At 40.1% G+C, this 22178-nt stretch overlaps 1 protein-coding gene across 1 annotated transcript in view; it reads right to left on the bottom strand.

The window, feature by feature from the left end:
• DCHS2 (dachsous cadherin-related 2) overlaps positions 1-22178 on the bottom strand; it is a 76649-nt gene that overhangs the window by 23851 nt on the left and 30620 nt on the right. Inside the window, 9 exon segments of the mRNA XM_009329842.1 lie at positions 1495-2352; positions 3587-3796; positions 4043-4177; positions 9299-9538; positions 10503-11343; positions 12539-12696; positions 19377-19476; positions 19976-20163; positions 21589-22165. Coding sequence (XP_009328117.1) covers positions 1495-2352; positions 3587-3796; positions 4043-4177; positions 9299-9538; positions 10503-11343; positions 12539-12696; positions 19377-19476; positions 19976-20163; positions 21589-22165 — 3307 coding nt within the window.

Consider the following 22178-nt stretch of genomic DNA (forward strand, 5'->3'; position numbering starts at 1 on the left):
TTCTACTTTTTCCAAAATCCCACATTTTTTGACAGGCAGTGAGAGAGCTAGAAGGATGCTCTAGCCTGGTGGTTTGATCACTCATCACAACTTTTTAAAAATAGACTGAAACCAAAATATTTCATCTATGGTTAAAAAAAAAAGTCACTTAATTAAAAAAAAAAAATCACCTTATTGCCTATTTTCGATCTGTTAATTGAAACATCAGTAATATTCACAGCATTATCTTTATCTTAAAATACACTGCTGGAAAATTTGGCTTGTAGTCCCAAACAGGCACAGAGGAAGGAATGGCTGAGTAACCACAGCAGTAATTACTGCAACAGCCATCTTCACCCTTCATTCTCTATTCTGTTTGTAATTATCCAAAAATATTGTTTTTCCAAATTTATTAATACATTTCTTTTTTACCGATTCCTAATCAAATATATAGACTGTTACTCAGGATCTAAGAATTCACTAGTCTCACAATACCCTTAGGATACAAAGGAATATTGCTTTCATTTTACTGAGGGAAATTTGAACTATAAAGAGGATGAATGACTTGTTCAAGGTGAACCTCATGAGGCAGTGTTTGAATCAAGAATATAGTGCAGGTCAGATCTCTAAATATGGCTCGTCAATTGTACGGTGGGATTTGTGGGCAGAAAAACGTGGAAGGCACTCCTTTCTGCCCCTCATTAGGATGAATGAATCCCCTGAAGCAGGAAAAGGTACTTACCATATCTAATTGGCAGGAGGCGTAACTACTAATATTCTCTGAATGATAAAGAGTAGAGCAGCAATTCTTGTCATTATATGGAACAATAAATAAATCTGTAAGCACCTTGTGATTGAAGCTGATTTGTCTATAGGTAGCATTCAATAGCGCATGCTCTACCTATAGATACTGTAGAAGCCTGTCCGAGTAACAATGTACCACAGCCTCCAAACTTCTCTCCCCTTCACCCCACCCTACCCCCCATTCTCCTTCTTCTGAAAAGTCCAAAACTTCAGTAAGGTTTTAGAGCATCTCTGAAAGCTACTACAGTTCATGAAGGGTTTTGCAAAAACAAGAAATGTCATGTTACGACTGGTACACACCACTCATCTCATCTGAGCTTGTGTGTGAAAGTGAAATGACAAGTAAACACTGTCCACCCATCACTGAAGTAATTTTGCTAAAAGAGTGAACCCACTGATGCTCAGGGCTTCTCAGGCTGAGGGATGGAAACACACCACCTTTGACAGGGGAGCTTTCTGTTTAATGTGAGCATCACCGTTGTACATGGGCAGCAAACCCAAGAGCCAGACAATGCCTCCAACTAACAGACCATGCTTCTTTTTCGTGCTGGTTCACTGGAAAAGGGCAGTCGGGTATTTGCTACATCCAAATTAAATTTTCCCTGCTACTGCACAGGAAAAAGGTTTCCCTATACTATTCATTACAATTACCATTCCAAAAGGAGGGGAGATTGACAACCACAAGAACACAAATTGAGATCTGATGCCCACCTGCTGCACTGTTCTCAGGCACACTTGCTTCATACAGGCTATGGCTGAATGAAATCTCCTCCTCTGGTTCTTCTGTGAAGATAATGACCATAGCTGTGGCTGTTCAGGGTGAGAGACCTCGATCTGAAGCTGTGACTAGCAGCTGCGTACTGAAGTCCTTGGAAGTCAAGGGCTCCTGAAGAATAATGTCACCTGTATTCGCATCGATCTGAAATACAGTTTCTGCTATCATCAAACCAAAAACAACAGCTCCATTTGATCCCAGATCCATGTCCTCCGCTCTCACAGTGGCTATTGTCTCATTCACAGGGGTTTCAGCAGGCACAAAGGCCCTGATAGGATTCTGCAAAAAAAGGGGATCATTGTCGTTGACATCATCAATGTGCACCACAACACTGACAGTGGTGCTTCTTGGCAAATGGGTGCTACAGTCACTTGCCACAGCCCTAAATATATACTGGGATTTGGTCTCCCGGTCCAGTGCCTTTGTAGTAACTATAGACCCTGTTACACTGTCGATAGCAAACGCTCCGAAGGTGTCGTCAACGAGGGAGTACGCAACTTCGCCATTCAGGCCATCATCTTTGTCAGAAGCAAAGAGGTCCAGGATGGCTGAGCCTTCCTCTAGGTCTTCTCTCACGGAGATTTGATACTGGGTCTTTGCAAACAATGGGTTGTGGTCATTTTCATCCAAGACCGTTAGATAGAGCTGTGCTGTGGAGCTTCTCGAGGGACTGCCTAGGTCACGGCACTCAATTACAAGAGTGAAATTGCTGACATCTTCTCTGTCTAAGCTACGAGTGACCAGCAGTTTTCCTGAAGTGTTATTTAGTGTGAAGTATTCTCCAACATTTCCACCTTTCAAAAACATAAAAAATAAAATGATCACAAACAATCGCTTTTGAAAAAAGAATCCCTTATGAATACCGCTATGTTAATTGCAATAACATGATCCAATTGCTCGTACAGCTGGTGCACTCATGTGCCTTTCACATATTTTATTCCTCTTATATGAATTAAAACCTGCATTTCATTTAAATCAGTGGGTGGTAATGACAGTAAATACAGAATGTCATATCAATTTACAGAGTGGCTATTTTGCCAGATGCATGTCTTTTTTCCCAAAGCAGCACACCTTATAAAATCTCCTGCAACTATGCTGCTGCATAGTGACCTCTTCCCAACCTTAGTTACGAATTCCAGAAACCTATAAAGCATTGCTGACAATTGTAATTACTTGCTCCTTGTTCTCTTCTACAAACCTGTCTCTTGGAAGTGAATAGTTGTGCAAGGTCTTGATTTGGGGGGCATAAGGAGGGGGTGGTAAATATGAAGCAGTCGACAGAAAAGTCAGCGGTTTTAGTAACAGTGAATGGCATACATACTTTATAACATGCAGAAAGACCAAAGGTAATTAAATTAAGAAGCATAAAAGATCGTGAAATTAAAACCAAGAAAACATAAAGGAATTCATGTTTCTTCAAAGAAAAATGTGTTGGCTGTTACCACAGTAGCTATCTGCCTAAATTTGAGCTATTGCTGAGAGCCACAAACCAAAGTAAGCACAGCAAACTTGTATTTGTGCAAAGATATTACAGGAGGCTTTAAACAGCTGTGGAGCTTACATTGGCATAGTGGACACGGGGAGAGTTTGGCAATATGAAAACCAAGTATGACATTACTAAATGCTGGGTGAAAGAAGCTCTCATGAAATAAAATAAAATAAATAAAATTAGATTAATTTTTGTACTTGTTTGCAAGGGTATATTTACCTTCAGAACTTCCACAACTATAACAAAAAGGACAAAATTATGCCTTCATGATTAATGCCTCCTTCCAACATTTGGTAGTTTTTTGTTTTTCTTTTCTGTACTATTTCAAATCCAGAAAGAAGACTGAAAGTATGCCTGAAAAGTGCTTATTAATGCTGACAAAGGGGTGAAAGATCTTTTTTTTTTCCACATGGAAGAAGCATGTGGACAAGGATGGGAGCTAGGGAGGCCTGGTAAAACCAAGACTAGTCTAAAACTTGGATACTGCTGTTAATATACTTCCTGATTTATACTAACAAAAATGATGGAGTGTAGCTTACCAATTATTTTGTATCTTAGAGCCCCGTTATTGCCAGCATCCATATCTACAGCCCGGGTAATGTAAACAACAGAAGGCTGCTGGTTCTCTGGAATACGGATCTCAGAGGCGGGAAGAAGAAACATGGGAGAGTGATCGTTTTCATCCAGCACTGTGCAGACAACTGTCACCGTGCTCGACAGCGATGGGGTTCCACTATCTCGAACCAAAACTAAGATTAATAAAAAGAAAGCAAATTTTATACAATGGTTGTGGGTGCAACAATAGATGTTTCTTAATAACAGCAGAATAGGAGAGTTATTTGTGCTATGCAAAAAGCACATGCTCCTCTGTACCTGAAAACCTTACCACTTCCATCTAATTCAGACGGCATGAAAAAAGGTAACACTGATGATAGTAACACCACACCCATTCTCACTTCCCATTTTACAGGCACTCATAGATATTTCACAGTTACCTTTAATACTGAAAACCTCCTGGGTTTCCCTGTCCAGTGATGCAGTTGTTACGAGTTCTCCACTGTCAGAGTTCATCTTGAATTTCTCATAACCGGCTCCTGGTAAGATTTCATACCGAAGCAATGAATTCAGTCCTTAAAAGCAGAATGGAAGTCTTAGTAAAACACAGATACTCTCCTCACATTCAGGTCTACAGATTTGTCTCTTTCTTCTCCATCTCCCCGGGAAATGGGTTATGGCTGAAATTACTATTTTTAATGCAGTGAGTAACTGCTTCTTCATTAGCACAAAAGATCCAAATTTAAAATTTGGATCTTCAAAACCCTTGTCTAGATGCTGCTTTGTGCCTACGTTTTCCAGCCACTCAGAGTGACCCCAGCAACATTTCTAGGCACTCAGGGCATGCCTCCAAACAAGCTGACATATCAACATGGTGCAAGAGAGCATTAACTTAGACCATTGTCCTCTGCTCTCCCCGAGGTAGTTTATTTATTTTTTCTCAACAGGATTTCAGGCAGAGTACCGGGCTGCTCTGGCAGCTCTGGTTCTCCACTTAAATTCACTCGGAGCCAATGATATTATCTCTATACAGTACGACACTGAATAGTATAAACATTCAGAGAAAACAACCACTTCTTGGCATGCCCACCAGTTCTAAATATTCATAAGACTGAGCAGGCAGGTGCCTAAGTCCTATCAGGGCTCACAGGGTAGTCATCTCCTAGTTGTCTTCAACAGAAAAGCCAATTTGGTGGACAGTCCCAGAGCACATCTCAGGCCTTTTAGACTGCTCCCACTAGTAATCAGTCTCTGAAATGATACTGCTTGGTTTTAAAAAAGTCGTGCAGGATTTCCAGAAGGGAAGGTTTAAGAGTTTCCATCCTTCCAAGTTTTTCTGAATGCCAATTCCATTCAGTTCCTAATCAGACCTACCATTTGTATATAGTACAGGGATATTAGCCTTCCTGTCTTTCTCTAGGAAATAGGCTAAAACTGTACAGGCTTTTAAAAACCTTTCTTTCAAAGTTGCCCACCTGAGTTGTACAAGAAATGTGACTCCACATTCTTACCTATTATGGTTATAAAATAATTTCTTTCATATTTCTAGTTTCAACACCCTCCTGAGGAAGGTATAATGTCATCTCCATCACACTTATATTAACTTTAATGAGTTTAATCTTACGTTATACTTGAAGGGCTTGTACTATTGTGCTTTTTTTTTTTTTTTTTTTTTTGCAAATTTTTCTAAGTTTCATTCAATCATTCTGTGTTTTTCCAGCCAACAGTCAGTCTTTTAGTAGGGTAAGGACAGTTGGTGCACCTGGAAAACTACAGCGCTCCTAGTCATACCAAAACTGCTATTCAGAGTCAAACACTGCCTGTCTGTTCTCATCTGCTGCAGTCAAAACCAGGACAATTTGCACTGATGGAGAAACACCAGTGTGACAGAAGAAACAGAGCCTATAGTTTTTAACATCCATGACTTCCTTTTTTTGCCTTTGAATAGCTTTGCTGAATAGTTGACAACGCTACTGAAATTTGATTAAGAGAATTATTACTGTAAATGTATTTGCACCTAAACTAAGTCAAGGGAGGGACATATTCATACAATACACAGTAGAAGGAAAAATGAGTTACAGAAATCCTTCCAGCTTTCCAGAAGAAAGGAGAAAAATCACAGCAGTAAGGACAATCAAGGAGAATGTCTTGAAAGTTTAAGGTTACCAACACACACTGTCTGATCTGCCCATATTAGACCACCATTCAACTACATTTAAAAAGATACTCACAGCTTTGCCTGCATTTGTCTATCCTTAATCACCAATATGCTACAGATGGAAAAAAAGACACATGATGCTGCAGGGCTGATATTAACTATTAGCCTTTGGCCTCCTGCAACTGAACTGCTTCAACCCAGTGCCTTCACTGGCAGATTTCACAACAGACTATTTACAGACAGTACCGAAAAAACATACAGGTGCCATCCAAGTTGACTATTCAAACACTGTTGAAATTAAAACTTTTAACCCTTAAAGGACACAGATATGTGATACCTTAATTACATTTATTTACCAAGCACTTACTGCCTCTGTTCTCATATCCAGCTGCTAGGAGCATACACCTAGCAGTAGGAGAAAGCTGCACACCCTGCCCAAGAGAGAAGCATGATGACTCTATGCATTGATGACACACCATGGCACAGCAGCTGACACGTTTGCACTTAATTCAACCTGTTGATTAATTATTCAGTAGTGCTAGTCACATTTTGGGGGCTGAAATTACAAATTGAAATGAGAAACAAACTTTTCTTCCTGCGCATTACAAGCTGCAAGAGGAGCTAAGGCCCTTCCCTTCCCTGCAGGCCAAATGGCAGGGTGGATGCATGGTGCCTGAGCTGCAGCCAGGGAAAAGCTTCAGCCCCTTTTCCTGTTCCCCTGCCACAGCACGGGCAGCCCCTGAGCTCCCACAGCTTCTCGGAAGCGGTAGCTGTGGCCGACACCGGTGAAGAAGCGATGGGAACAAATGTCCCCTCTGCCCCAAATACAGGCTTAAGCTCATCTTTATAATACTAGTGTTGCAAAGACCATGATAATCCATGAATATGAGCAAGACAAAATGTCTAGTGAATGGCAGTAAGCCCTGTCTCATAACTCTAAGTCAGTGGTCCCTATTAACCTTCTGAGATTTTTCTCCTAAGGCTCCAAACATAACTACTGAACCACGGAGGTGCACATCAGCTTAAAAGCAGGCCTCGACAAATGCTAGTTCAGTTCAGTCAGAGCTTCTGCAAAGGCATATCTTAAGACAAATCCCTGACCTATCTTAAATACGCTGCAGGTATCTTTGCTTTCCCATGCATTTTTTTCCAGCATTTACCTGTATTACATGTGTCTTTACACTTGCATTTACTTGTGTTGCACTGCTAGATGTTGGCTTTGGGGCAGGTGGAGAGCTCCCACAGTGTAAGAGGACTTAGAGAAAGTGAGGCAACACAGAGTTGTGGTAAGCACAGCTCTTGTAATGTGCAGGAGGGAGTTGGCCGAACAAGATGCTTCATGGATATCCACACGAAAGAAAATCATTACAAGCAAAAATTTTAGTAGATTTCCAAAGAAAAAAAAAAAAAAAAAAACCTTTTGAACTGGAAGAAAGCTTGGGTCAAATACAAAGAAGGTGACGGCTGCTTGCTTTCCCTCTTCCCTTCACAGGGAATGAAGTAGAAAGACAGATAAAACAAAAGGTTGATGATGGCTGATATTGTCAGCAAAAACGATTCCTCCCTGTGGTCAGTCAGGGAACATATGAAGTGAGGGGAAAAAAAAAAATCTGTGATGGGAGGTAAGTCCTCCACTGAGACTATGCAAATATGACTGGGATGTGAACCGCAATTTAAAGAGAAAATAAAAATACAGTAAAAAATGTGATGTAAAAAATAAAGAACACCATGAGAGGAGTCATCTTATTCAAAAATTCTGTTCCAAAAACGTAAGAAAAGTGAGTAGCCTTATATTTATGAGACTCCTATATAAATCCTATTTTCTTACATTACGAGCATCACTTCAGTATTTATTTGGAACAATACTGTTACACACACATGACATGGGACCAAATCAGGCAAATGTGAGAAAAAGACACAACAGAAGGACTGTGGCTACTGGAAAATGTACTTAAAAAAAAAAAAGCAGGAAGGAACCATCAGCCACAACAGTGCTCCAGCCCGAAGTGTCTGCCCAGGCAGGCGCACGCTGTGCCACCCAGTACACTTGGAATGCCCTTCCTCTCCACCCTGCCACACCACCCCCTGCTCCCTCCTCCTAATGGCTCCCAAAATTTCCCTTCTGCTGTATTTCCCACAAGATGTGCAATAAATAAATATAAGGGACAGAGAAAGGAGGGAGAGGAATTCAAGCAAATTCCCACTACTTTTCCCTATTATCTTCCAAATTTTTACTTCAAATACTGCCTTTTTTTTATTTATAGTGTGATCCACAAAAGAAAGAAAATACTTGGAAGAATGAGGTACAGAGGTAGACTGTAACGCTGCTCAGCTGTCATGAAGATTTTCATAGACAGGGCTACTCACCCATTCCTAATTTCTAAATACTTTACATACTTGTGGGGAAACATCTCTTCTATATAGCACCTCTACTGAGCTCACATCAGCCTTTTGTAATCAATACGTGCTCTAAATTAAAATGACAAATCTTACTGAATACAGAAAATTATCTAGCTAACAAGATCTATTGCTTGACCTATTTTTTGTATAGCACAACCTTAAACAATTCTGAAGATGTGCAGAAAGTGAACCCACAGTAAAAAGAAAGTCATTCACAGAGCTGAGACAACCTTTGGGCTAATTGCACCAGTACTGTAGTATTTAATTGTCTTTCCAGTTTTTATCTTTACTGCAGACTACAGACTCTATGTAACTGCTTCATCTTACACCAATTGTATGCACTGTGCGTGACATCACTTAAGGTAAGATTCTCTCCAGCACACAGACTACCTGTAACATCATATGCATTTTAGATATTTCAAAAGAGCAGGTAGTTGCAAAACTGGAGGGAATTTTTTGTTGCTTATCAAAGACTCTCTCACGTTCAGTCCTTACCTGTGATTCAAAGAGTATATGAACCACCCCTTCTTACTCATCCATTCTGTGTATGTTTGAAAAGCAATGCATTAACATTCTTATCTATGTAAAATCCTATCTGAAATCCAGAGCGGCTTCCACGATCCCCTCACAGCTCAACAATAGCTCGAAAATCTTGGATGACAGTGCCCCTCTCTGGTCAGAAAAGATTAGTGCATATTTGCCGGTTCTGTTACAAAACCAGGACCCTTGCCTAGTGAACTGTTTTTAAACTCTTCAAAACGCTCTGATTGAAAGCAATAAAATGGTCAAATATTAACTTTAACTGAGTTGAACATTGTTTGCTGATTTATAACCAGAGCACGCTGGCTATCTTCACATGAAAGCTACAGTACACTGAGCTACTCTGCATCATGCAAGCGCACATTTTACATTTAATATACCAGTCAGAGCTGAAGCTACCCCATTGTGCAAGTCAGAATACATCCAAGCCCTGAATAAAGGTTGAGGGTCTGAATGAAAAGCCATGTTTTGAAACTCAAAACTCATACATTACCTTGGGAAAAGCACGACGACTGTACACGCAAGCACAGCAGGTAGCAAGATTTGATCAGTCTACTATGGTCCACAATCAAATTAATAGCAAAAGGACAGAAATTACCTGCATCTCTGTCCACAGCTTCCACCTTTATGACAAACTCCCCTGGATCTTGGTTTTCATGAACTGCAGTCTCGTAAAGTTGCTTCAGAAATATCGGGGTCTCATCATTCACATCAAGAACAATGATGGTTAGAACCTGTGTGGCGGAAAGAGCTGGGCTGCCGTCATCAAGAGCCATGACTGTCAAACTGTAGCGCTCCTGAATCTCACGGTCCAGAAGCCGGGCTGTACTTAAGAGTCCTATGATAAAGAAAGATGGTATTAAAAAAGTATTCTGGTCCAGGTTAGGATCCCAGTTGTTCCAGCACTCACAGCTTCAATGTAGCATCACTGTGCACACTGTGCCACTGCTGCAAGGCTTCCAGACTTTGGAGTCAATCATTACCTGTGATTCCCTTTAGAGTGCTAATTGCCCCAGAAATACTCATTTTGACATCAAGGGAAACTGGGATTCATGGAATATTCAAGTGAAGTTCAGAGATTGCTTTTTATTTAACTTCGGGCTTAACTTTTCAACTTTGTTTAACTTAACTATTTGCTGCCTTCTGCACATAAGTTATGCAATTATGAGCTCTACAAATCAGTGTCAGCTGTATCACATAATGCATTCAAAATCAGAATAAGAAGTAGAAAATATTGCAACTATTAGGGTGAGATTTGCATTTGTGTGCCGATGGTATAATAGTTACACAACTCATTCAGGAACCAGAGAATTTCAGAGGGCCTGAAGAATGAAATTCATCAGCACTTTCAGCCTTCACTGAACATGTTCCACCCACAGTATAATACACATTCCTTGATCTTGGCTTTGCCTTTCCTTCTGTGTACATATAGCAACATATGTGTGTGCACATGCTTTAAGTATGCATCATGCAAAAATCAGAATGAAATCTTTCACCGCACACACTTTCTTCCCATGCTCCTTGATGTGCTATTGGAAGGTGCTCCAGACTTTGGAGTACATCTACACAACGTAAGTGTCACGCAGAAATTTTTGAGCTGAGTCTCACTGAGCTTGTCTACGGCACATAGTACTGCTATGCTCATATGGTGCTCTGCCCAACATAATCACCCCTGAGGATGCTGAGTCACCTGGGTAGAGTACCATAGTAATGTGGCATTTCAGTATTGCATTGTATGCACTCCCAAATATTACCGTGAGAAGCACGGTATAAGAAACTCTAGAGAACAGAAGCTACAGTACCTGTGATTTTATCCAATACAAATGCTTTGTTTTCATTGCCTGAAAGAATGTGATATGTAACTTGTCCATTTCTTCCTTCATCAGGATCCTTTGCGATTATGCGGTGCGCAAGGAAGCCCACCTCCACATCCTCCATGACATAGGAAAGAGGCGAAGACGTAAAACTGGGACTGTTGTCATTGATATCTAAAATAACAATTTTCGCAGCCAGGGAATCAAGCCTGCGATCAGTCAGATTTATTGCCTGGTCTGCTGCAGACACTGTAAGGATCAAAAAGGGAGTAATCTCTCTGTCTAGTGGAAAAGCTGTGGTCAAGGTGCCATATGAAGGGTGAATAAGAAATGGATTTTCACCCATGTTACTCATTTCTAGGGAATACTGTATTTTGCTGTTCAGAAAACTGCCATCTCCATCTTTTGCATTGAATGTGTAAACCAGAGTGCCAACAGGTACATTTTCCTCTATGCCAATCACTATAAAGTCATCTTGAAAATATGGAGAATGATCATTCTGATCTTCTACATCAATACTTAGGAAGACAGTGTTATTCTGTGGAGGATTATTATTATAATCCTTTATAATAACTTGCAAAAGGAAGTGTGAAGCTGTTTCATAGTCAAGTTCCTTGGAAAGAAAAAGGTCTCCTGTCAAGCTATCTATTTCAAAATGAACATCATCATCATCTTTAGCGATACTGAAATGCAGTTTCCTGTTAGCTGATAGATGATTATCAGGCCACTTCAGAGAATTCAACACTTGTGCAGGTTTAAAATTTTCAGGTACGACAAAGAACTTGAAATCTTGAGAGAAGACAGCTCTCCCATTGGGAAGTGGGATTACCTGCAACAAAAGCACAAAGACTGCAATATTTTCCCATTGTTATTATGAATAGTATAATGAAAATTGTTTTCCTTAATTGAGTTTAATCATTTATTATTTCTGACTATATTTGTCCTAAGTATGCCTCAAAGCAGAAAACAAATTCAACATGCTCCGTAAGAGTTCAAATAGTTCTTGGCCAGTCATTCCATAACTCTATCTTTCATTCCCACGTTAAAAAAAAAGGGACAAGACTGTCTCTCACCCTCCAAATCACAGGGGTCCAAAGACAGACGACTTGAACTATCTCTGCCCCTACTCTGAAGCACTTCAACTGTCTTTCTACGTAGGACAGTATCACAGGGACGGATGTGACAAAGAAAGCACGGTACTTTATGCAGTCTGCCAAACACAAACGGATAGCTGGGTTTCTCTGAGGGTTGTTTATGTCGTTACAGGGTTTCATTCATTATGGATTTCTGCAGTGTTCCAAGTTAATGCCTTAAAATGAAAGAATCTCTTTAACTGTGGGAACTGCATTTGCCTTGTCTTGACTGAAGCATTTTTTTCCAAGCTATCCAAAATTAACCATCTTTTGGGTGACATGAAAATAGCAGCCTCAGTGACATTCAACCTCTGATAAAGGAGCGCACAGGCGGCCTGGACAAAGCAGCCCCGTTGCGGCTCGATGAACAGCAGGTGGCTGGCTGTGGAAAGAGGACATGCTGGATTTCACACTCCCATGCAGAGCAGCCCTGTATAAACCAGCACAAAGGAATGACCTATTCTTATACTGGGTTACAGAGACAGAATTTAGAAGAGAGAGTAACATCGTGGAGAAGAAGAAAAAAAAAAAAATCTACTCTGTCCTCCACTTTCAGTCCCTCCTGATATTTGCTTTTCATTCTGCCTACCTGGATATTTTCCTTCTCTTTTCCAGTGTTCATAATGACCCCCTACTGAAGCACAAACATCATCTCTTTGCAAGACAACCCAGAATGCTGTTGTGTGTTCTTAACAAATCAAAATGAGTCTGCTCTCTCATTTCCTCCCTCAACAGAAAAATGGCTAAAGAAAATTACCATGAGACAAGGTGCTTGTAATTTTGAACTTCTTCCTTTCTTCATCTTATTTCCCTAGCTTCTCCCAAAATTGTTTTTTCAAAGAAACTAAGTATCTAACATAACTGTTCTATCCATACAACATAAACAAGTACCTGGATGTAAACAGCAGCATGTCCTTGAAGTGAAGGCATCCCCTGGTCCCTGGCTGTGACCATCATTCTGTAGTCTGATCTCTCAGCATGTGACAGAGACTGGGTTGTTCTTAACTCCCCACTGACAGCATCAATCTGGAAGTATCGTGTATCTTCTTCTATGGGGAAAAAATGGATACGAGTTATTGCAGATCTCTTCAGCTTGCCTCCATAGTACTGAACATGGTAATTAACAGTAAGAAAGAGCAGGACCCAGAGGAAAGGGAACCTGCTGCACTCATTTCGATCTCTCTGGCTCATTTGGTTCACCTCTTCTTCCTTCATCGAGTACATAGTTATTATAAACCACTTAACTCTGGATTTAGAAAGCTACAGAGCGAAATTCTATGGAGTACTAAAGCAGCTGCTCAATTTTGTACCAACGTTATTCCCACCAATGGTGTGTGCATCAGGAGAGCAGCAGGCACCTCAGGATTGGTACTTCTACTTCCAACATAAGTTGGCAGGCAGGGCCAGAGAAAGAATTGTCTTAGTCTCTGAACTGGCATGAAGGGTCAAGTAAGTGATGCTGGATACACAGCTGGCTCATCTCCCTCACAGACTATGGGTCAGCAAAGAGCCCAATCTACCCCTAAGACACCATAACTGCAGTGATGCCACCTGCCCTGCCTGTGCTCTAAACCAGGAGCTAACTGGGGGTAGCTAAATTCGTACAGAGCAACATGTGAATATTGGAAATTATGCTTACATCCTTCATCAAGGACTGACCGCATGCTAATAACAAGCAACTTCTGATTAAAATTACTACTTGCAGCTACATCATATTACATTTATTCTAGAGTTGCAAAGAAAAATTCTACCATAGAAGAGTAAATAGGTCTTTGTGACTTAGAAACATAGAATTGTTTAGGTTGGAAAAGACCTTTAAGATCATTGAATCCAACTGTTAACCTAGCACTGCCAAGTCCACCACTAAACCACGTCCCTAAGAGCCACATCTACACGTCTTTTAAATACCTCCAGGGATGGTGACTCAACCACTTCCCTAGGCAGCCTGTTCCAATGCTTGACAACCCTTTCGGTGAAGAAATTTTTCCTAATATCCAATCCAAACCTCCCCGGTGCAACTTGAGGCCATTTCCTCTTATCCTATCACTTGTTACCTGGGAAAAGAGACCGACACCCACCTCTGCCATTTTCAAGGAATGCAATATAAATTACTCTCCAATTTTTAGTAAAATGGGAAAGTATCTATTACTTGGTATACCTTAGCAGAAACTGAGAAAATAGAATTTGTCATAACTACTTCTCTCTTAAAATACTATGCAAACAAGTTTTTGCTATGTGAATTTTTAATAAGGTGTGCTAGTGGGTTAAACAAAGTCATGCAGCATAACAGCTGCTATTCTAATAAGCAACTGTGGTAAAAATAAATTCAGTGCAGATGTAGTACACAAAACACCCATCAAGAACTATATTTCCATAGGCACCTAAGTGAGCATGAAGCTGTTTATGTTCTCCAAATCTGCACATGCAAATTAGTTAGCTGCACATATAGATGTCCATTTTTGTATCCAATCACCTCACCTGCACTGTAAAATATTTGCACCTGTAGAATTCGAAAAAACACTGAGCAGGCTAGTTAGAAAACAGGGTTTTCACAATCAACAAATAGGAGTTTTTTCCAATATTGTTCTGTTATTTTTGACTTACTATAGGTTTCTAATGCTCCATGAGTCCCTTCTGGGTTGACTCTTGCAGTCTGGAGCGTAACGAGGAAATTGCCAACAAAAGGAAACAATATGTAGAGACAATTATATTGAATGAGACAAACCTGCCTTCTGCATTTTTCATGATAGTTTCAAAATATTAATGCTGCTATATTACTGTTTTCATAAATAGCTTTTGGTTACTTTTCCTGGTTTAGGTCCCAACAGTACGTCTACATTCACAGATATGCTATTTTGTTCCATATAATGTTTCATGACACAAAATCCCAGCTAAGCAAAAGGCAGAGGAGATATGAAAAACAGAACACATAATGTGAATTGCATGCATATATTTTTAACATTTTGCTAAAACTGATATTTCAAATGACTGACGGGGAGAACTAACAACAAAAAGAAAACAGTAAACAGAAGTGCATGAAAACCATTCCCTTCATTTTTCTACCAAAATGGAGCTACAGTTACCAAACTGAACCAAAAATTAGTTTAAAAAAAAAAAAAAAAAATCATCGGAGAACAAAAACATTGCAAGTACACAAGTGCAATCTGAGCATGAGGCTGTGAGGATTCACCCTTGCTTCAGCAGCAATGAGGATAGTCAGTACGTCTTAACATAAAGACCAATACTTATTTTTCTGTTTCAAGTAGCAGAACATAGATAGCTAAGTTCAACTGAAATAGGTGTCAGTCCACAGAGCTTCTGAAGGGTTGAAGCTTATTTGATAGGAGAAAGGAACGGTCAGAATCTACATTTTTTAATAAAATAAAAGAGAGCTGGTCAGAAAAGAAATTACCAATAGCATTATTCACTATAGACTACAATTCCACTAAAATCCATATATTGCATGAAATGGTTAGTTTTGCGCATATTTTGGTGGCATTAAAAGTAACAGAAAAGTCTGATAATGTTGGAAAGAGATATTGTATAAAACCAGAACCCGGTGGGACTTCCATTTTGAAAGCGTTTCTCATTTTCATCTTTTTTACCTGGTACTGCACTATAAAGACAGTCAAAACTGAAACACCTTATTTCTATTTTTATGGGTTTTTTATCAGTCTATTTTTTAATTTATTCATGGACAATTTCAAAGTGCAGCCATTTGATTCCAAATCAGAAAAAACTTCAAGAAAAAAAACCCTTATGAAATGGACTTCCTTTCATCTACAGACAGACTAAATCAAACTTTTATACTACGTTTTGTAGCTAAAGCAATTTCTTCAGTCTCTGACCTTCAAAAGTCTACCTAAAGACAGAACCTGCTTTTCAACTGATTTAATAGATGACATGTACTAAGAGAAGAGAGAGACCACTTTTGAATTCTTTTGCCCAAGATTACCGAGGGCAAGTGCATGTGAGTGGTAGCTTGCTCACTTTCTAAATACACTCCAAATCTTCCTCCTCATTCTTTTGGAAGTTCGACGTGAGGAATAAGGGAAAAGGCGGTTTTAACTTTTACACTCAAAGAGCATGTCAGTCATTGCTCTAAAAGCTCATGCTCCCTGCACTTCCAGAAACATTTGCTCAGCTTTCATCTCCGTAAGTCACTTGAATTAGGCAACTGCTGCTTATATTGTACACCCTAAAGATGTCCCTTTTTATATGAAGAGAAAAGGAAGAAAGTATAGGAGAAACGGATAAGAAAGAAGGAAATTGAGAAGAGCAGATGAAGCATGGAACAGAAAAAAACCCAAATCTCTCGATAACTAGACTCTAATGGCCCCAGTCTTTTCTTGCGCTTGCAACTCTACCCTAACCTGAGAATAAAGATAAGCTTTTCCACTTAAATCTTCCACCTCTGCATTGTCCAACCTGTCGGCCAGGCTTTCATTTACATGAGGTTCTCCAAAGCCCAGGCACTTTCTCAACTCTGTGCTCTCAAACATCATCACAGAAACTGCAGTTCTGGACAAAAAAAAAGATGGCCTGAGAAACCCCAGGCAATGTGTGGCTGTGAACTTCGGCAGAACATTCAAGCCTTCCAGGGACTGGCATTCAGGCAAAATGGACCAGAAAGCAGACAGACAGTAACACCGGAGTTTTCTCAGATATTCATGACCTCAGTATGCAGTGATAGTTAGCTACATACCTTTACCTAATTTCCTGAAGAACTGTATCTTTCCTAGGTTTTAAAATACTTAGTGCCTTGGCCATCTCATTCGCCTTTGAGATGAAAGAAAAGTTGTTTCTCTTAACAGAAAAGAGGAAGGCAATGCCATGGCTCCCAAAGAGCTTGAACACCGTGGGGATGCTGCACAAATGCAATCCTCTGCAAGTCTAGGAATGCTCCCTGCATGCTGCTTGCAAAACACCCTGGAGAACAAGTACTTGTCCACAGACATACGTACAACACTTGCCAATTCGTGTGTGTTAGCAGTGTAAACTAGGCTTCTCCTAGCACTCCGGTGGTCAACTGCTAATGTATCCTCAGAATTGGTCCAAATATAACTGTAAAAGCCTCTACTTTGCCAGTGCTAGTCTTAACACGCAAAGCAATAGTTTATGGTGCACTATAAACACAGACTAATTTTTGTTATAAATGCCATACTATAACCTATTGACAGTTGTAAAGGAGGCCAGGCAAATCACTTTGCAATTGCCGGCATCACTAAGGAATAGTACGCAGAGTTGGGATTCACCTCCCTCTGAATTAGGTTACTCTTTCAGTGATAACACAGAAGTGGAGGTATGGCCGTATGATCATGCATTTTCATGAATGTTTAAGAATGATTTGTTTTGATTTTCTGGGAAGAGGGAGGGGCATTTTGAAGAAAACACTTCTCCTCTGAAGGCTAAAATTCACCTGTTGTGTAAACCCCATAGGTCTTTTACAGATTTTTCCTTACGTAATCTGTCGGCATTTGTCATTAGCCCTTCTGCATAGCTTAATCTATTGCTGCTATCTTGGCATTTATTTAAGGTCTCAAGAACATTAAAAATTACCCAGTGACTCTTATAAGCTTAACAGCTGACACTGACACGCATAGCTCTTAAACTTGTGGCAGTCCCTCAACTGTTGAAAAGAGCACTGGTCTGCATGCAGTCCTCCAATTAACCTGATGTCTTTGTGTTTAACAAATATGGCTGCAAATCAGATCATATTTCTTCTTCGTATTTTAGTACTGAACAATGTCCCAGAACTAGAAAATACTATTTTAAATATAAACCAGGCAAGAACTTCACCATGAAACAGAAGACCAGATGTTAAAGGCTGTGAGCCAACTAACAACAACAACAAAAATTAGTATCAGAGAAGCTCAGCTGTTTCTGGATTTGTTTATCGGGAAAATATCTAGTTCCAAGGCTGGGAGGGCTCTATTAGTATTTTTTTGCTGCTGTTTTTATCCTTTTGTTCTTTCTAGAGACAGCATTTGCAAGACCAGTCATATTTTGTGTTGCTAGTCATTTTTATAATTTGAACTCTTACTTACTCCCCTCTGGGGCTCTACAGTGAAGCCAGTAAGAAAATCCAATGTGCTGTTTGAAGGAAGGAGATACAGTTAGATATACAGACAGGCAGAGACCCCTGAAGAACACTTCCCATACTGCCTGGACATCACCCTTCAAACAAAGAGTTGGGTACTATTCATTCCCTTTTTCTTAAGGGGGATCATTTTGTGCAAAATATTATTATTCACAATGCAGAAGTCTACGATTCTCTCCAATTCCCTCTGGAAGAGGCAGACACTTCTATCCAAATTAAGGGAATAATAGTATGGCCATAAACTGATCCTACAGTCTTTTATTATCTACATAAATTTCAACTGCAAAATTTTCAATAGAGTTGTTAAATGTCTCATTTTTTTTTAAGCATCTCTTGGTGGAAGAGAGCAGAGTTAGTTCTCCTAACTCTGTGGTATTGGATCTTAAAGCCCTTCCATTACTCCACAGAAGTCAAAAGGGTACATAAAGACACAGTATAACATAATCCATGGGAATCTTCTGGTAATTTCAGCCTTGGCAAGAAGAGGCTACAGATTCCCTTGCTCTTTAAGAGTCAGGAGTAATGCAGCTTTGCAGTATTTTGTTCTTTACTCTGCAGTGACAAATAATTGTAACAAGTTTGAACCAACCGACCCCACATTTGAGCTCTGTCTACACAGAAAAGAACACCTGAGGAAATGCACTGAGTGGATGGAAATACTGGAAATGTTCTCTTGCTCTGATGAAACAGCATCCTCTATGTGCAAACTACCATAGACTACAAATACCAAGCTTAAAAGGTATTGATTACATCAAGCTGGTAGAATAGAGCAGGTACCAAAATAAAATAAATAGTTCTGTTCTTGGCACCTCTTGCTGTTTTGAACCAATAGTGAGGCAAAGCAGGAGGAACAGACGTGTTTTCCTCATTGGTTACAGACGGAGTTCTCTGTTGCACAGAAGTGTAGCTAGTGGTATGCAGCAAAAACAGAGATCACATCTATGTCTCTTACCAGTATTAATGCCCCAGTCCCACTCATGTTCTAATTTAGGACTGCTCTGTTATTGATTGATTTTGCAAACAAAACCGGATCCTATAGCTTACCCCAGAAGTGAACTACTACATGTAGGAATTAAGGGGAAAACTAAAGGGGAGAAGTGTTTTTAAGCGGCCACACTATGTCAGGCTAACACAGTGCTAAACAAAGGGTGAAACATGAACTAAAAACCACAAGCCTCATTGTTTGCCCAGATTATCTGCTGATCTTTCTGATCCCTGTCTCAGACTGTCATGAACCGTTCTTTTAGCAGGAAATTTTTCAATTGGTCATGGGAAAAGGGAGATCATCTTTCCTTCAAGATGTTAAACAACTGACTGAAACACTGAACTGTACAGTACAAGATCACGGTCCTAATCTTTTCTGAGTGCTGTTTGAATGCTCTCTGGCCGGCCACCCAAGCAACCAAACCCCTGGGAAGATGGGGCAGAGGGGGAAGGGAGGAAAGGTAGCTGCTTGCACCTCCTTAGATACTTCATAAGACATATGACGGTCCTGATGCCTACTTACACAGGCACCTTTATTCTAACAGACACAAAATAGACATAAAATCCTGTATGTACACATGGCACCTCTAAATCTCTAGTTATTTCAATGAATCTTTTCTTATGAATAACACTTTAAATTCTTACCTGATTCTAATGAATATAATACAACACCGTTGTTTCCAGAATCAAAGTCTTTTGCAAAGACAGTGGTAATAAGTGTCCCTGACGGCTGCCCTTCCAAAACCTGTCATCAAGCAGTTTATAAGTAATTTGCAAATATACATGGATAACAGCAAGTCTTAAAATAAATTCCTTGCCATAACACAAGAGTTCAGCTGTTGCTCTGTTTTCCATTTCAGTAATATTTACAGTTAGTACAAAGAGCATTTCAGGAAATGGTTAAATAATACAGTTCTAGCAATCCTCTGTTCCGGCCTGCATATATTGCTAATCCAAAAATCTTTAGTACAGCGGACTCAGAGGTCAGGAAATAAAAGACATTCTGCTGCATACGTAAATAAAATTATACATGTATACCCTTTACATCTAACAGTATACAAGGCGGAGAATTGTAATCATTTGATAAATTTTGAAATTCCCAAATATACCCGAGTCTCAACTAAGGATGGGTGACGTTTCTATTTCTGTGCCGTACTGTTACTGTTTCACAGCACGGGGGGTTTGGGCTCCTGCCACAGGGTGGTGCTCGGAGCAAGGCAGCACATCCCGCTGGCAGCACCCACCTTGAGGTGCAGCTCCTGCCCGGGCACCGCCTGAGGGAAGAGGGGCTTGTTGTCGTTGAGGTCCCTCACTTTGATGTACACAGATGTGGTGGCATTAAGCCGCGGTGACCCGTGATCGGTCACTAGCACGGTCAGCTGGTGGTGAGCTTGTTTTTCACGGTCCAGTGCAACCCAGTTTATGATTTCACCTGATGGACCAAGAAAATGAAGGAGAAAGGGAGTTATTTACTATAGCACTCATCTTACTACATGCAATTATACATTTAATTTAAAGTGAAATAATGACACGAATTCTCATACACCTTACTGCTGACATTAAAACCTCAGCTTTCCAAGCTCTGTTCCACAGAAACATTCTGTCAATCACACTTTGCACTTGTACTTTAGTACCATATTATATCCTTTACTGTACAGTGGATGCCCCGGAGCAAAGGTATAAAACAGTACGAACCAACGCACTAACCTTCCAAAGAAATCCATCTGGCCTTTTCTTCACCATACTTCAGGACAGGTAATACATGAGCACAGGGTTTTAACTGCTGACAAATGGCCTTTATTATGCCCCTGGGTTAGGAAATGCTCAACACAATGCCTGTGGATTAATCAGGAACCCGTATGTCTCCTACTCATTCTGGTAAACCCAGTGAATAAATCTGACCCAATCTTCTCTCCATCTGCTCAACCATATTCAATATAGCTGTAGATTTGCAGTTGACCAAAGTCCTTCACACAGATAACAACATATTATTTTAAGATCTTCCTGGTTAACTCCTAATACTCTGTTTGCCTTTAAACTTCCATAAATGTACTCAACAGGAACCTACTTTGAAATGACAATTTTATTTTGAGATTCATACAGAGAAATTCTGGGAGAGCCTATTCACTCCCCAGGAGGACAGAACATCTGGGAACAGGAATTTTGAACAGCAGATCTTTGCTCGCTATGTATCATTTTGCTAAACCAGATTCTTTTACAGTGTCTGCGCTCCTCAGAGGATTCCCCTCCACTGGGCTCTCCACGCTGTGGTCTGTGGTGTTATACTGTGTGGACTTAGTACCTACTACTCAAGGCATTTGGGATTCACTGCAGAGTACACCCTGTGCCATGAAAAATTTCTCTCAGCCAATTTGATTCCTGTGCTGCCATGTACAACATGAACTCAGTTTTGATGTAACTTACAGAAGTTTTCACAAATATTTTAAATCACTGTAACTGTCAAATGTCATAGTTACCTTTACAGTTATTTATGGCTGATCTGAACTTTTCAACTGTACTTCAGTATCACAGGCAATTATATTCCTCATATGAACTATTGAAGCTATAACTTAAAACGCCTTCTTTTAATTTGTTACAGTCAAACACTGAAACTTATGACCAAGTGACCAGAATGAAGTCATGAAAAAATCAAATCCTAACGGTTAGTTCATTCTTCATGAACATGTATTAGATTTATTTCATTTGCCAAATTGTGAAGCTCTGAGTTAGAATATTCACACATCAACCCAAGAGATTCACAGCAGTTCCTGAAAACTTTACACTTTACTTCCATTCCCTTAGGGAAGGCTGCTTTCCAAAAGCAATATTAGGCAGATTACAAATCATAAAATGCTACCTGTGTTGGAATTCATCTTGAAATACTTTCCATCAGACAAGAGGAAGTAAGAAAGTTGTCCATTTCTTCCTGAGTCTTTGTCAACAGCTGTAACGGTGCCAACCACACCCCTGGGAACTGGATTTTCCTCCATTTCAAAGAAGTAGCTCTCACGCATAAACATGGGGGAATTATCATTTTCATCCAGGACATTAACTATTACTGATGTACTTGCATTTTGCCTGAGGTTTTCGTCCTCAGAGGTGCTGACCAGGGCTCTAAAACTTAGTATCTGTGCGCATTCGTAGTTCAAATGTTTCCGAAGATAAATCCAGCCAGTACCAGAGCTGATTCCAAATGCAACAGAATCTGTGCTAGGCTCTAAGGAATATATCAGCTCGGAGGTAACACTGTGTGGATCAAGTGAGTGGGCTTGAACCTGAAGGATTTGGGCACCTGGAGAGGTAGCTTCACTGATTTCTACTTGATACACCAAGTTTTGAAAAACCAAAGTAGGGCCCATCTTCTGCTCTTCAATAATCACCGTCAACATCAACGAAGAAGTCAGAGGAGGACTTCCGCAGTCTTCAGCTGCTATGTGTAGAGTATAT

This window comes from Pygoscelis adeliae, unplaced genomic scaffold (genome assembly GCF_000699105.1).
Source record: "Pygoscelis adeliae isolate BGI_AS28 unplaced genomic scaffold, ASM69910v1 Scaffold67, whole genome shotgun sequence".
Taxonomy (NCBI): domain Eukaryota; kingdom Metazoa; phylum Chordata; class Aves; order Sphenisciformes; family Spheniscidae; genus Pygoscelis; species Pygoscelis adeliae.